This window comes from Muscardinus avellanarius (assembly GCF_963383645.1).
Source record: "Muscardinus avellanarius genome assembly, chromosome: 10".
NCBI lineage: Eukaryota > Metazoa > Chordata > Mammalia > Rodentia > Gliridae > Muscardinus > Muscardinus avellanarius.
Genome location: NC_137796.1, coordinates 101,019,443 through 101,034,099, shown reverse-complemented (window position 1 = coordinate 101,034,099; position 14,657 = coordinate 101,019,443). Strand labels below are relative to the sequence as shown.

Sequence of the window (14,657 nt, the reverse complement as noted above, 5' to 3'; positions counted from 1 at the left end):
TGCTGCATGTCAAGGAGCTACGACAACTCAGAACCAAAAGCCTGATTGGAAAATGAAAAGGCCGTATCTGTTCCTATGTCAATACAACACTCTTCAATAAAAAAGGCTTTAACCTCTGTAAGTATTAAATGTTATACTCAAAGCTTTCCAAGAAAACCCTTTGGCATGGTAGCCTCTCAAGCGATATCTTCAACACTACCAGCGACTGAAACACGTCATTTCCCAAACCAATTATTTCCATTATATTGTGACAGGCAGGGTCTGGGTTTTCTCCCACCCCAACCCATCCCTTTTCTTAATTCCTTTCTTGGACTATTACCCAGAAAGGGAGGCAAATAATCTTGGCCGCTTTAATACCTTCCATTATCAATTTTTGAACCATTAGTCCTATTATCAACGTCTTTAGAAGTTTTCAGGCTACTGCTAATGGAATGCTAATTACAGTTCTGCAGCATAATCAGGCTAACAGAGCCAAGGAAGCAGCACCCAGGAGGCTCAGCAAACACCCTGGCGGTGGTGGGCCACAGCACAACACCATCACCTCACAAGGGCCGGCCCCACTGACTTCTGACCTCCCTCCAAGGTGCTGTTTCCTCTCCTGAAACCAGCTCAAGAGCTAGAGGGGAGGGGGTACCAGTCTCTTCAAAATCATCAGTCAACCCAGTTGTGGACTTTTCTGAAGCAGAAAATATATTTTCATTCTACTCCTAAAGATTAGCCACCAACTCTGCTTAAACCACACACCATATAAAAGGGCACACCAAGTTTGGGGAGGATTCCAGCATTATAAAATATCAGCCTTTAAGCTTCAAATGACAAACTTCTCGAGTGAACGCCTGCCCGACCCTATTAACATAAGATAGATGTAGAATTAGAGAACTATGTTTATTCAGGAAGCAGTCACTTAACACAGGGCACGAGAACAGTTAACCTGGCCAACATCTGTAAATGTGCAGTTCAGTTTTAGAGCCACTGCATCTTTCTTCTGCAGTATATACATAAGTAACTCTCAAACTGCTTGAAGGTTTTCAGGTTTGTTTAATTTTCTTACCAACTTTAGGAGGGTTGAAAGGTGTTTCTTTTACCCGCTTTTCCAGTTCTGCAAGGGATGTGTTATTAATGATATCCTGCAAACCAGGAGGTAGAGAATTATGGCACTTCATCATCTCAGGGCAACATCTCATTAAGAGACACTGGCAGGACACACACTACAAGTATCTCATACTGCCCCCTGGTGCACTTTAAAGAAACAGAAGTCATCTTTTATGCAATGTGGAAAAGCAGCAAGTTTATTTTTCACTCCATCAAAAGTATAGTAGGGGCCAGGCGTGGTGACGCAGGCTTGTAATCCAGCATTTGGGAGGCTGAGACAGGAGGATTTGGGTTGGAGGACAGCCTCAGCTACTCCTTAGTGAGGCCCTCTGCAACTCAGTGAGACCCTGTTTCAAAATAAAGAATAAAAATAGCTTAGGAGATATAGCTCGGAGGTAGAATGCCCCTGGGTTCCATCTCCAGTAACACACACACACACACACACACACACACACACACACACACACACACAAAGTATAGTAGGGCTGGGCATGGTGGTGCACGCTTGTAATCCCAGCATTCTGGAGGCTGAGACAGGAGGATTGCGGTTTGTGGACAGCCTCAGCTACTTAGTGAGGCCCTTTGCAACTCAGTGAGACCCTGTCTCAAAATAAAAGAATAAAAAACAGGGCTGGGAGTATAGCTCAGAGGTAGAATGCCTCTCGGTTTCAATCCTAGTACCGCAAAAAAAAAAAAAAAAAAAAAAAAGTACAGTAGGAAGGGGGAAGGAATGGAGGGGGCTGGGGAAGGGCTAAATGAATGATGTGCATGTGTACGCCTCTATCACCGAGTACTCCGTGCATTAATGCATTAAGATGTATGACTACAATGCACCAATCCAAAATACATGTTGTCACTGACAATTCAATAAAAAAAAATTTAAAAAGTATAACCAGGCCAGGCATGGTGCCTCGTGCCTACAAATCCCAGTACTTGGGAGGCTGAGACAGGAGGATGGCAAGTTCAAGACCAGTCTGAACAATTTATCAAGAGTATCAGTAACCTGGTGAGACCATTTCTTAAAGAAAGAAAGAGAGGCTGGGGATATAACTCAGGGGTAGAATGCCTCTGGGTTCAGCCTCCAGTACCAGGAAGAAATGAAAAGGGAAGTATAATCAGTGGGGCATAGCGGCATGCACCTGTATCAGCCACTGTGAAGGACGAGGCAGGAGGACTGTAAGTTTAAGACCAGCTTGAGGCCATCTTGGGCAACTTGGTGAGACCTTGTCTCAAAATGGAATAAAAAGAGCCATGCGTGATGGCACACGCCAGTAATCCCAGTACTTGGGAGGCTGAAACAGGAGAATCACAAGTTTGAGGACAGCCTCAGCAAGTAGTGAGACTCGTGGCAATTTAGCAAGACCCTGTTTTAAAAATGAAATAAAAAGAGCTAGGGGGATGGCTGAGCGGTAGGGCACTTGCACTATCTGTGTGAGGCCTTAGGTTTGAATGGCCAGTACTAAAATAAGTAAGGAGAGGAAGGAAAGAAAATAATCAACGGAAGATGATCTTTACAGCTGCATTAAAAAACTACAGATCTTTTGCCGGAAAGCTACACTGTTCTTCTGTTCATCTATTTTCAAGACAAAGTAGGAAATGATTATACCTTGACTTGAATTTTACTAATTCAAGAAATATATCCAAAACAGAGCCAGGCCTGGTGGCGCAAGCTTGTGATCCCAGTGCTTGGGAGGCTGGGGCATTTTCACAGCCAGCCTCAGCTACTTAGGAGGCCCTCCACAACCTAGGGAGGCCCTGTTTCAAAGTAAATAATAAAAATAGGGCTAGGGTGTAGCTCAGAAGTAGAATGCCCCTGGGTTCAATCTCCAGTACCAAATTAAAAAAAAAAAAATGTCCAACATACATATAATAAGAAAAAGCAAATGAAAGGACAAAGTGTAAACATGTGCAACCTATTAAAATATATTGTGTATTTTATTATTAGAATTTTATATTCAAAAGTAATAAAAAAGGACAAAACAAATACTTCCACCACTCAAAATCAACTGCTGTTCACAATCTGATGTACTTATTTCTGTTCTTCTTTCTTCCATGCTTTTGTTCTTTTTGATGTGTTTGAGGGTTTTTGTTTGGCTGGTTTTGGTTTTATTTTGCAGGTTTGGGGATGGACAGAAGGGCATTCGACCTCCGAGCTACACCCCCGGCCCTATTTTTTATTCTTTATTTTGAAACAGGGTCTCACTAAGTTACATAGGGCCTAAGTAGCTGAGGCTGCCCGCAAACCACAATCCTCTGGTCTCAGCCTCCCGAATGCTGGGATTACAAGCGTGCGCCACCACGCCCGGCTAAGATATTTTTAAAAGCCTAGAATTCCAAAGCCACTAGGAATAATTCAAAACATTTCCAAATACATTTTGTCACTGACAATTCAAATTTAAATAATACCTTAAAAGGTTGTGTGCTGGCCATCAATTTAGTATCCAAGAGTCTAAAACAAAAGAATTTTTAATACGGTAAACACAGTGTGTATCAATGTTCAAAATGAATTTTACCTCAATACATAAAATAGTTTCATATATAAAATACCTATTTAGCATATACTTACTATATAAAATACACAAAACATATTTAATACATAAACACCTACAAGTGGGCAGAGGAGCCTGGGTTATCAGCCATTCTGAACCTAGCAGCAGGCTCACTGCTACCCTCTCCCGGGGCTCAAGTCCATCGCCACGGACCACACCCAGCAGCTGCAGAACAGTCCCTGCTCCAACGCCCAGGGAACATGCCAAGCTGCTTTCACACGGCTCAAGTGCTGGTGTGGGTCTCACCTTCCTAAGCTGCTACCAACTACTGCTCTAATCTGATTGGTATAAAATAAATTCTTATGGGGAGGCAAATATATTGTTATTTCTTGCTATTCTGTTTCAGAGATTGGAAATACTAAACAGAGAGACTAAATAATATGAAAAACTGTATTCCCTACTTCTTTTCCCACTCATGTGATGTGTAAATAACAAGGCAGAAGTAGCGCGGCTCAAGGTGCAGCTGCCCGGCTACCACACCGGCCCCTGCGAACGGGTCCTAAGACAGGACGTGGCTCTGTAGGCTCCACACGCCAACATGCGCTCTCAGACACGTGACGTATCAAAAACAGGACGCAATCTTAACGGTGGAAAACACGAACAGGTAAAGGTCCTGACTTAAAGTGAACAGGAAACACCGCAAGACAGACAATTCTTGACATGACGGGACTCTCAGCCTGGTGTTCGAGTGGTTATAACGTACATGCCGCACATGAAGAGCAGTCGTCTTAGGAAATCCTCACCACCTTCGGATGGCAAGATGTGGGCTGACAAAATGAGTGATTACCTGTTTTCATTCTCATGTCAAATTCTGATTTTTAAGGGGATAATAAAACAATCATAAACTTAAAACAGCCAGCCACCACAAAGCTGGAGATTCAATCATTTGCCCAGCTTATGTTAAATGGATTCTAATCATGACCCAGTGGTTTTCATAGATTACTTTAAGGCCGGGCATGGTGGCACACACCTGTAGTCCCAGTACTTAGAAGCCTGAGACAGAAGAATCACAGTTTTGAGGACAGCCGCTGCAAGCAGTGAGACTCTCAGCAACCTAGTGAGACCTTGCTCCAAAATAAAAATAAGAGAGGGTTGGGGGTGTAGCTTGGTGGTAGAATACCTCTGGGTCCAATTCCTACCACAAAAAATAAACAGTATATATATATATACATATATATATATATATATATATATGTATGTATGTATATATGTATATATGTATATATATATATGTGTATATATATATATGTGTATATGTGTATATGTGTATATGTGTATATGTGTATATATGTATATATATCTGCAGCCAGGCGTGGTGGCGCACACTTGTCATCCCCGCGCTTGGAAGGCAGAGACATGAGGATCGTGCAGGTTCGAAGCCAGCCTTGCTGGCTTAAGAGACCCTGTTTCCAAATAAAGTATAAAAATGGGTCTGGGAGTGTAGCCCGGAGGTAGAAGGGTTTCCAGGAACCCCAGTACCACCAAAATAATAATAATAATAATAATAATAATAATAATAATAATAATAATATACACGTATCTGCTTGTACTGTGAATGTCACAATGATTGTTTTAAATGAAAGACAAGTCCTCAAAGAAAACATACCTGGGGAAAACACATGTTGTCATCTCCTTAAACTCATTTAAGTCCTAAAAATCAAGAGAAAGGCTTATTAAAAATTTCCTTATATGCCCATGGTATGTTAAAAGCAGCTCGGGTTCATAGCTATCTTCTCAAAGAAACCATCATACCTCACACTCCTTAAGATATGCAAACCCCATTTGTAGTTAATAATTACTTTTAAAAAATCTTCCCAGCTGCAGGTAGTGAGGCACACTTGTAATCTCTGTACTAAGGAAGCTGAAACAAGAGGATCACAGGTTCAAGGATAGCCTGAGCAAATGATGAGGCTTACATCAACCTAGCAAGACTGTTTCCAAGTTTCCAAATAAGAAATAAAATTGGGCTAGGAGTATATATAGCTCAAAGGCAAAATGCCTCTGGGTTCAATTCCCAGTACCACAAAAATAAAATAAAAATAAAAATAAAAAATAAGCCAGGCGTGGTGCTGCACACTTGTAATCACAGTACTTGGGAGGCTGAGACAGGAAGATTAAAGGTTCATGGCCAGCCTCAACTACTTAGTGAGGCCCTCTGCAAATGAGTGAGATCCTGTTTCAAAATAAAGAATAAAAATAGGGCCAGGGATGTGGCTCAGAGGTAAAATGCCCTGGATTCAATCAATCCTCAGTACCATAAAAGATCTTTCCAATTACTCACCAACTGAGAGTCATGTGACCTGATCACTAACCTTTGCATAACCAAAATACAGTCAAATTCAAGGATCGTATGGCTAAAAGAAAAGGCAGTTGGTAGCTTCTTGTGTCTGTAGAAAACCATCTACTGGAGAGGCTTCTGACCACTCTGGGGAGCGTCGTTATAGCTCACAGGTTGCTCCCTACACACACGTCTCCTAGTAGTGAGAAGAGCAGTGCTGTCCCCATTAGATGGCTCATACAGGAAATGGGTACAATGCAGACCATCTCAGACCTCTACTGGGCCAGCTCTGAATGTTAGTTAAAATGGCCACCAAAACCCAGACTTTTCAACAGACATATGATTCCTGGTTCAAGTGCTCAGAAAATTGCTCAAGTGGCACTAACGGCAAGCGCCTACATTAGACACTCCGTCTTCCCAGCTGACTTCCATCAGGAAGTCGGAGCAGGCATGAGCGCCCGCTCTGAATTAGCTCATTTACAACCATAACTGCCCTGCTGGAGTGGGTAGTCACACTCCTGGCCCTTTGTAAGCGACGCCTCTCCTCAACGTTATTCATGCTTCACAGGAAACTGCCATTTCCCATTAGCTTTTTAGCCAGTAAATATAGACTGTACTTAGCCGTAAGTATTTACCCGCCTTTCAGTGGCCTTCGTTAAATTAACAGACAATACACGAACAAGTGCTTCAATGCTAAAGCAAACAAAAATGCCAGAATGATGGTTGGTAATCTCTCAATAACAATGCAAACCAGGCGTGGTGGCGCATGGCTGTAATCTCCATACCTGGGAGGCTTGACAGGAGGACTGAGGTTCGTGGACAGCCTTAGCTACTTAGTGAGACCCTCCACAACTTAGTGAGACCCTCCAAAATAAAGAATAAAAAGTCGGACTCGGGGTGTAGCTCAGAGGTAGAATGCCCCTGGGTTCAATCCCCACACCTCAAAAATTAAAAAAAGGTAAAATTATGGCTCCTCCCAGGCCCAACATCCAGCAGAGTTTTAACGCCTTCCCAAAGGTCCCGCTCAAGCACCAGGATGTCTTCTCAGAAGAGACTCTCCCACTAACTGGCAACTCTAGAGTATAGATTCTCTAGTGTACTTTTTTTTTTTTTTTTGGTAGTACTGGGGTTCCTGGAAGCCCTTCTACCTCCGGGCTACACTCCCAGACCTATTTTTACATTTTTTTTTTTTAATTGGAAACAGGGTCTCCTAAGCCAGCGCGCGCGGCTAGCTTCGAACCTGCGCGATCCTCCTGTCTCTGCCTCCCAAGCGTGGGGATTACAAGCGTGCGCCACCACGCCCGGCTCTCTAGTGTACTTTTAAATAGGAACTTTGATGCTAGTGCGTGTAAAACGTCCTAACATTTTAAACAGGTTTTCTCGTCTATTTCATTGCTTCTCCCAAAGGCAAACAGAAGAAAAACATTTTCTCCCTCTGACAATGTCATGCCAGAACATGAAAATGTTTAGTCAACTCTCCAGGCTGCTTCAGTAATAAAGCATGGGATAAATCTGCTTATCCTAGCCCACCTCCTATAAGTACAACAAATCACGTGCTGTCTACTAGAGTTTGATTCAAGACTCGTCTCACTCGAGTTAACATTTATTAAGTGCTCATATACAAAATGCAACGCCAGGCTCTCAATGAAAAGGCTGCGCTCCCTGTCCAAGGAGCTCACTGCTGGGAAGGGGAAGGAGGTTATGCTGTATCATCAATGCAAAACGTATGTACCAGAGCAGTACTAAGTTGTGTGGAAATTCAGAGAAAGAGGAGATCACTTCTTGGGCAATAAGGCAGCAGGCACGGAGAACTTCAAGGAGGAGGCGAAGCTGGCCCTTGGAAAAGTAAAGCTGTGAACTGTGAAGGCTGAGGAAAGCTAGAGAAAATTCGGGTTGAAGGAAACTACACAGAAAAACCACAGAACTGCAAGAACACAAAGAACTTCTCAGGGAAGAAACGAGCTGGTCCGGCTGGGAAAGAGAGTAACACGTGGTTAGACTCCACAGCAAGGCTGGGCTGGACCTGAGGAAGCCTGACCCACCTGCTTAAAGGAGTCAACTACATAGAAAAACAAAGACTGTGAGACGATTTAAAAATTTTAAGTGGATTCAGTGATGTGGGCAGAGGCATCCATCAGAAGATTACTCAACTGGCACAGCTGGAAGATACTCTTTCATTAAGTCAATATTTAATGGCTCCTATGTGCCAAGCTCTGTTTGGTATTCAAAACACCCAGAAACACTGTATTAAAAATACTTCCCTCTTTCCTTACTGATAACTTCATAGCTTTCAAGGTCAAAAAGTCAGGAGAGGAGCTAGCTGCTATCTGCTCTACTTAGCCAATAAGAAGTGGTCAATCTGAAACACTTATGAGCTCTTCAAAATAAAACGTCGCTCTATCCCCATAGCATTTGTTTAGAGTTAACGACTACAAAGCCTTTGGCTCCCAGAGCGTGACAGGGTTGTCATGAAAAGCAGAGTCGAACTAAAGCTGCAGAACTAGGACAAGAGGCATGATGCACCCACTGTACTCAGGGAGAGGGATCAAGATGGGATAGAAAGCCGGGCGCGGTGGCGCAGGCCTGCAATCCCAGTACTTGGGAGGCTGTGATGGAGGATAAGGCCTCACTAAGCTACCTGGTGAGGCCCTCCAAAACTTAGTGAGATCCTGTTTCAAAGTAAAGAATAAGTAACAGGGCTATGGATGTAGCTCAGAGGTAGAATGTCCCGGGTTCGATCCCCAGGTCCACAAAAAAAAATTTTTTAATAAAATCAAAGATGCTGATGGAGCAACATGACTAAAACATGCAAAAGTAAGAAAGGCTTGAGGTGTGTGCGCTAAACCAAGCTGTTTTCCGGTGCACAGTGACAAACATTAATATGACGGCACTTTGTTTTGTTTTCTTGTGGTGCTGGGATTGAATCTAGGGGCATTCTACCTCTGAGCTACAACCCCAATTTTTGCTTATGCAAAAAAAAAACTATTTTTTGTTTTGAAACAGGGTCTCCCTAGGTTGCTAAGAGTCTCACAATGTTGCTGAGGCTGTTCTTGAACCTGCAATCCTCCTGTCTCCGCCTCCCAAGTACTGGGACTACAGGCATGTGCCACCATGCCAAGCTATATGATGGTATTTAAAGCAGAAACTTGCAAACTAGGCCTGCAGGCCAAAGGTGGCATCACTTATCCTGTGTGTGTGTGTGTGCGCGCGCGCGCGCGCGCGCGTGTATGTGTGGTCCCAGGGATAGAATTCAAGGGCATTCTACCTCTGAGCTTCACTCCCAGCCTTATTTTTTATTCTTTATTTTGAAACAGGGCCTCACTAAGTTACTGAGAGCCCCACAAGTTGCTGAGGCTGGCCTCAAATCTGTAAGCCTGTCTCAGCCTCCCAAGTAAACTTGGGAGGATTACAAGTGTGCACCACCACACCCGGCCTGGCCCATCACACATCCTGTAAATCAAGCTTAACTGTATCATAGCCTCACCTGCTCGTTTATTTTATAGTAGTCTGGGGGCTATTATGGCAAAGAGCTGGGAGAGAGAGACTTTTTTTTTATACTAGAGACTGAACTCAGGGGCATTCTACCTCTGAGATGTATCCCTAGCCCTATATTATTTTTTATTTGGAAATAGGGTCTTGCTAAGTTACTAAGAACCTTGACAAATTACTTAGGCTGTCCTCAAACCTATAAGCCTCCTGTCTGAGCCTCCCAAGTACTGGGATTACAGGTATGTGCCCCACACCCAAGTGAAACCAAGTACTTTACTATCTTGACCTTTATAGGAGAAATTCGTACACCTCTGGTTTAAAGGATAGGCTGAATATTGAAGGGGGATAAAGAATTCAGACTCGTGTTTGCTGAACTGCAGGTGAAAAATGAGGCTATTTGCAGCTCAAATGAAAAGAATCCAGCATGGAGATGATTATCAAGATTTTGCAATGGACCCGATCTGGGGACAGAGGAAGCATCGAAACTGATACCAAAACAGCACCAGAGATGTCTGAGAAGCATCTACCGTAATGGAATCAGGAAAAAGAATGGGTTTTGGCAACTGTATAAGGAAAAAAGGCATTGGGAGTTAAATATCTCATATGAGACACACGAATCCTGAACAACCTTTCTGAGACATAGCCAGGGGGAAGTGCCGGAGATATGGCAAGAAATATATACCCAGTCCTGAGAGAGATCAGAGCTGAGGATAAAGATGCTGGTATCTACAGCCAAGTTACAAAAGTGGGTGATAACACTAAAGGTCAGGAGACAGAGAAAACAAGAGATGGGAGGCAGAGTGATGGGAGAGGGGTGCCACATGCAGAGGCACGGAAGAGGTGCCAAGGAGGCTTATGCCCGGTGCACATCGGGGATTGGTTCAAAGCATGATAAAACAACAGTAACGGAGTCAACAGAGAACCGAAGGGAGCCATCAACAGGATTCAGTGGAGCGAGACCCCTGTGGCGCTGGTCCAGCTGTGTTGACACCAGTTACCTTCCACGGCCCTTTTAAGTTCCAGTTTAGTAATACCAAACTAGCAACCCACGCTGGGGCCCAGGTCCCCTGCCCAGCACTAAGTGAGCGGGCCGTCAGCAGGAAGATGAAACAAAGCCTGAACCCTGCGCGGGCAATGGCAGATCCCTGAAAGCCCCTCACTGGAGCTTATCTGTTCATCTCGGCAAATATACCACCAAGAGCGTGTGAGCCTCTCTGGGAACGTGCTGTATACAAGGAAGTGGCGCGCGCAGAGCGACCTGCATTTTGAACAGAGGCTGAGCGGCACTTACCGCAGGCAGGGGGCAGTAGAACTGGTGAACGGTGTGCATGACGTCCAGCAGCATGTTGTGCCCGATGACAAGCTTTCCCTAAGGAGAGTCACAGTCAGGAAAAGATTAGACTAGGGTCCGAGAACACGACATATGCTATGATTCCACGGAGACTTGGATTAAATTTCATCTTTTTCCACATTAAATGTACATATTTATGCATTTGCGTATACTTATTCATCAGTAAATATATATATGCATATGCAAACATGCAAGCTCAGGCTGGTTTCACTTCTCAATTTTGAAATGTTAAATCCAAGCTGGGCATGGTAGTGTACGTTTGTAATCCCAGTACTTGGGAGGCTGAGACAGGGGATCTGGGTTCAAAGCCAGCCCCAGATACTTAGTGAGACCCTGTTTCAAAATAAAAAATAAACAGTAGGGATGGGGGTGTAGCTCAAAGGTAGAATGCCCCTGGGTTTAATCCTTAGCACCACCAAAAAAAAAGAAAGAAAAAAAAAAGAAAGAAATGTTAAATCCAGAATGTAAAGTAAATGCTCGAAATGATTTTGACTTCTATTAATCTTTTTCTCTGGTTTGTATTAATCTTGTCACTCTCAAAAATCAGGAATAAGAAAAAAAATTTTTTTTCAATGTAGTCTCACTCTGTGGCCCAGACTTGCCACAAACTCCTGGGCTCCAGTGACTCTGCTGTCTTAGATTCCTGAGTAGCTGGAACTACTGGCATATCCCCAAAGACCCAGCTACTAAAATTTTGATTGAAGCGCTTTCTAAAGGTAAAATCTAAAATCACTGAGCCCCTGGAACTGTCAAATGATTTATAAACAAACTCCAAACATATATTTTAAGACTCCAAAGCAACCAACTAATTTGAAAAGATACATTAATAAAATACTAAAAGGTAAAAATAATTAATTTCTAATTATATTAAACACAATAACTTTCCTACGTCATCTGCATCAAAATTCAGAGAGCCTAAACTGAGCACAGTGGCATACACCTGCAAAACCAGTACCTAGAGGCTGAGACAGGAGGATCACCGTTTAAGGGCAGCCTCAGCAATGAGGTGAGGCCCTCAGCAACTTAGCAGGATCCTGTTTCAAAATAAGTCCATAGACTTAATCTTAAGTACATTTCCATTATTGCTTCTGAATCAACTAAACTACAATATGAATACAATAATAATAATACAATAATAATTACTCCATCTTGATAAAAATTAAACTACCAGAGTACAATGTGAACCTAGACTTACACCTTTGTCACCTTGCTTGGATTTAACATTTCAAAATTGAGGAGAAATGAAATCAGCCTAAGCTTTTATGTTTGTCACCTAGTAGCACCTTTGTTTGGTTTGGTTTGGATTCGTTTCGTACTAGGGATTGAACCCAGGGGCATTCTACCTCTGAGCTACGCCTTTTCTATTTTCTTATTTGGATACAATGCTTAAATACCAAGCACTGATTAAAACTATAGAAATGGTGTGCAGAGAATCCCAAGTGAAATCCAAACAGAGTCGGGTGGGGTGGCTCAAGCATGTAATCTCAGTACTTGGGAGACTGAGACAGGAGGATTGCAGGTTTGAAGCCAGCCTCATCAACTTAATGAGGCTTTCAGCAACTTAACAGAACTCTGTTTCTAAATAAAAAAATAAAGAGGTCTGGAGTGTACCCTGGAGGCAGAATGTCCTTAGGTTTCATCCCCAGTACAACACACACACACGTGCACAAAGAAATCCAAACACTACGCCGGGCGTGGTGGCGCACGCTTGTAATCCCCATGCTTGGGAGGCGGAGACAGGAGGATCGCGCAGGTTCAAAGCCAGATGTGCTGGCTTAAGAGACACTGTTTCCAAATAAAAAGTATAAAATAGGTCTGGGAGTATAGCCCGGAGGTAGAAGGGTTTCCAGGAACCCCAGTACCACCAATAAATAAATAAATAAATAAATAAATAAATAAATAAATAAATAAATCCAAACACTACTAAATAAGGAGGCTTAGAAGAGGGGAGCTTGGAAAACTTCATCCTGACTAGACACTCTGAAGCCAAAGACAAGAAGAACTGCACATACATGCTGGGTGTGATCAGCACTGTGCTTCTCACAGGTAGGGGTTCACAGTCTGTCACTACTCTATGTGTCTGCCAGGCTTAAGCAAATATATCTAATACAGATAGAGGAACTGGATCGCCACTGACAAAGAAGAAGCTGCAAGTAAGGAAAGAGTGAGCTAAACAGGAGCCCCGTGGTACCGGATGGAAGCTGAGGTCACGGCGTAAAGGCCTATGTAGACGGGCCCACACTTGCGGGTGGGTAGGTGTGTGTACATGTACACAGACACACGTTCACTCCTGTGCATGATGTAATGCCTGGGACACCTCTTGAAAAGCATGTTGTTAAGGCAATTTCATCACTGGATGAACATCACAGAACATACGTACACAAACCAAGATGGTCTAACTAGATGCCAAAGCCTGCCACATACCAAGGCTACGAGGTATCGGCCTGTATAACATGCTATGTACTGAATACTGCGGGCAACTGGAACACGGTGGTACTTATTTATCTCAATATAGCTAAACACAGAAAGATAAAGTAAAAATACTGACATGAAATTTTCAGTTCCTCTATAATCTTATGGAACCACCCTGGTATATGCAGCCCATCACAGACCAAAGCATCATTATGTAGTGTATAACTGTGTGCATACACATTATCCCCCAGGACCCACATGGGATTGGTTCCAGGAACTCCCATGAATTACCAAAAGGCTGAGGTCCCTTACATCAAATGGTATGTTATTTGCATATAAGCTATATACATCCTCCATATACTTTAAGCCATGATTGTAATATCTTATAATACATCATACAATGGAATTGCTATGTAAATAGTTATTGTGTTATACTGTTTAGAGGATAATGATCAAAGAAAAGTGTTCACAAGCCAAGCATGGTGGTGCATGCCTTTAATCCCAATATTTGAGAGGCGGAGACAGGAGGATCGCAGGTTTGAGGCTAGCCACAGCAACTTAGCAAAGTAGTCAGCAACCTAATGAGATCTTGTTTCAAACTAAAAACCAAAACAGAACTGGAGGTGTATCCCAGAAGCAGAATGTCCCTGGGTTCATTCCCCAGTACCACCAAGGAGAAAAAAAAAAAAAGGTCTGTTCATGTTCAATACACACACAATTTTTTTCAAATATTTTTAATCTACAGTTGGTAAAATATGAGGATTTAGATTCCAAGCTATAAAGCCAACTGCGCACACACACACACACACACACACACACACACACACACACACGCCTACAGACAGGCAAAGAAAAAAAGCTCTGCGTGGATACATGTGTGTATGCCGCTGTTGACTCTGTCTGGTGAGATGACCTAGAAGCAGTGATATCAGTCACGTGGGGCCAGATCTTGCTTTCAAAGCACCGCTCTCCAGCAAAGGACCAGAGCTCCTTGGAGAAGGCACTGAGCCCAGAGCTGAGCGAGGGAAGGTACAGGATGAGCCGGGACCTCTTGTGACACCAGAAGGCCAGGCATGTTCGAGGAGGGTGTCCCGAGGACACGGGAGCCAGGCCGAAGGTGCTCCGGGGGACATGAGCAGTACAACTTGAGCAACAATAAAAACACCAGACTATATTCTAGAGAATAAAACAAATATCCACAGGGAAACAAAAATCAACAGGGAAAGGGACAGCTTTTCCTTTCACTGCTGCTGCAGACGCCAACCCTGGTAAGCAAAGGCTGAGGAAAAGCATAACTTTTGTAATCTCAAAGTTTCTCCTTCAAAGTATTTATTAACTACAGAGGAAAAACAGTAACTTCACAGAACGCAAATCCAGCCACTGAACCTGGTGGCCAAAGGCAACATCCCGAACGTGGCCTCTGTGATGCACTCTGCCAAAACTGAATGCCCTCAGTCCAAACGTGAGAAAACAAACCCCAGTTGAG

At 43.3% G+C, this 14,657-nt stretch overlaps 1 protein-coding gene across 3 annotated transcripts in view; it reads right to left on the bottom strand.

Annotated features, from left to right (window-relative positions):
• The window catches only part of PARN (poly(A)-specific ribonuclease), a gene marked incomplete at both ends in the record, with an annotated part of 167,266 nt that overhangs the window by 123,185 nt on the left and 29,424 nt on the right, over window positions 1-14,657 (bottom strand). For all 3 annotated transcript variants that reach the window (XM_080704716.1, XM_080704717.1, XM_080704718.1), the window contains 4 exons: window positions 1,052-1,127; window positions 3,499-3,541; window positions 5,248-5,291; window positions 10,700-10,777. In XM_080704716.1, the coding sequence (XP_080560842.1) occupies window positions 1,052-1,127; window positions 3,499-3,541; window positions 5,248-5,291; window positions 10,700-10,777 (241 nt within the window). The remainder of the gene's footprint in view (window positions 1-1,051; window positions 1,128-3,498; window positions 3,542-5,247; window positions 5,292-10,699; window positions 10,778-14,657) is intronic.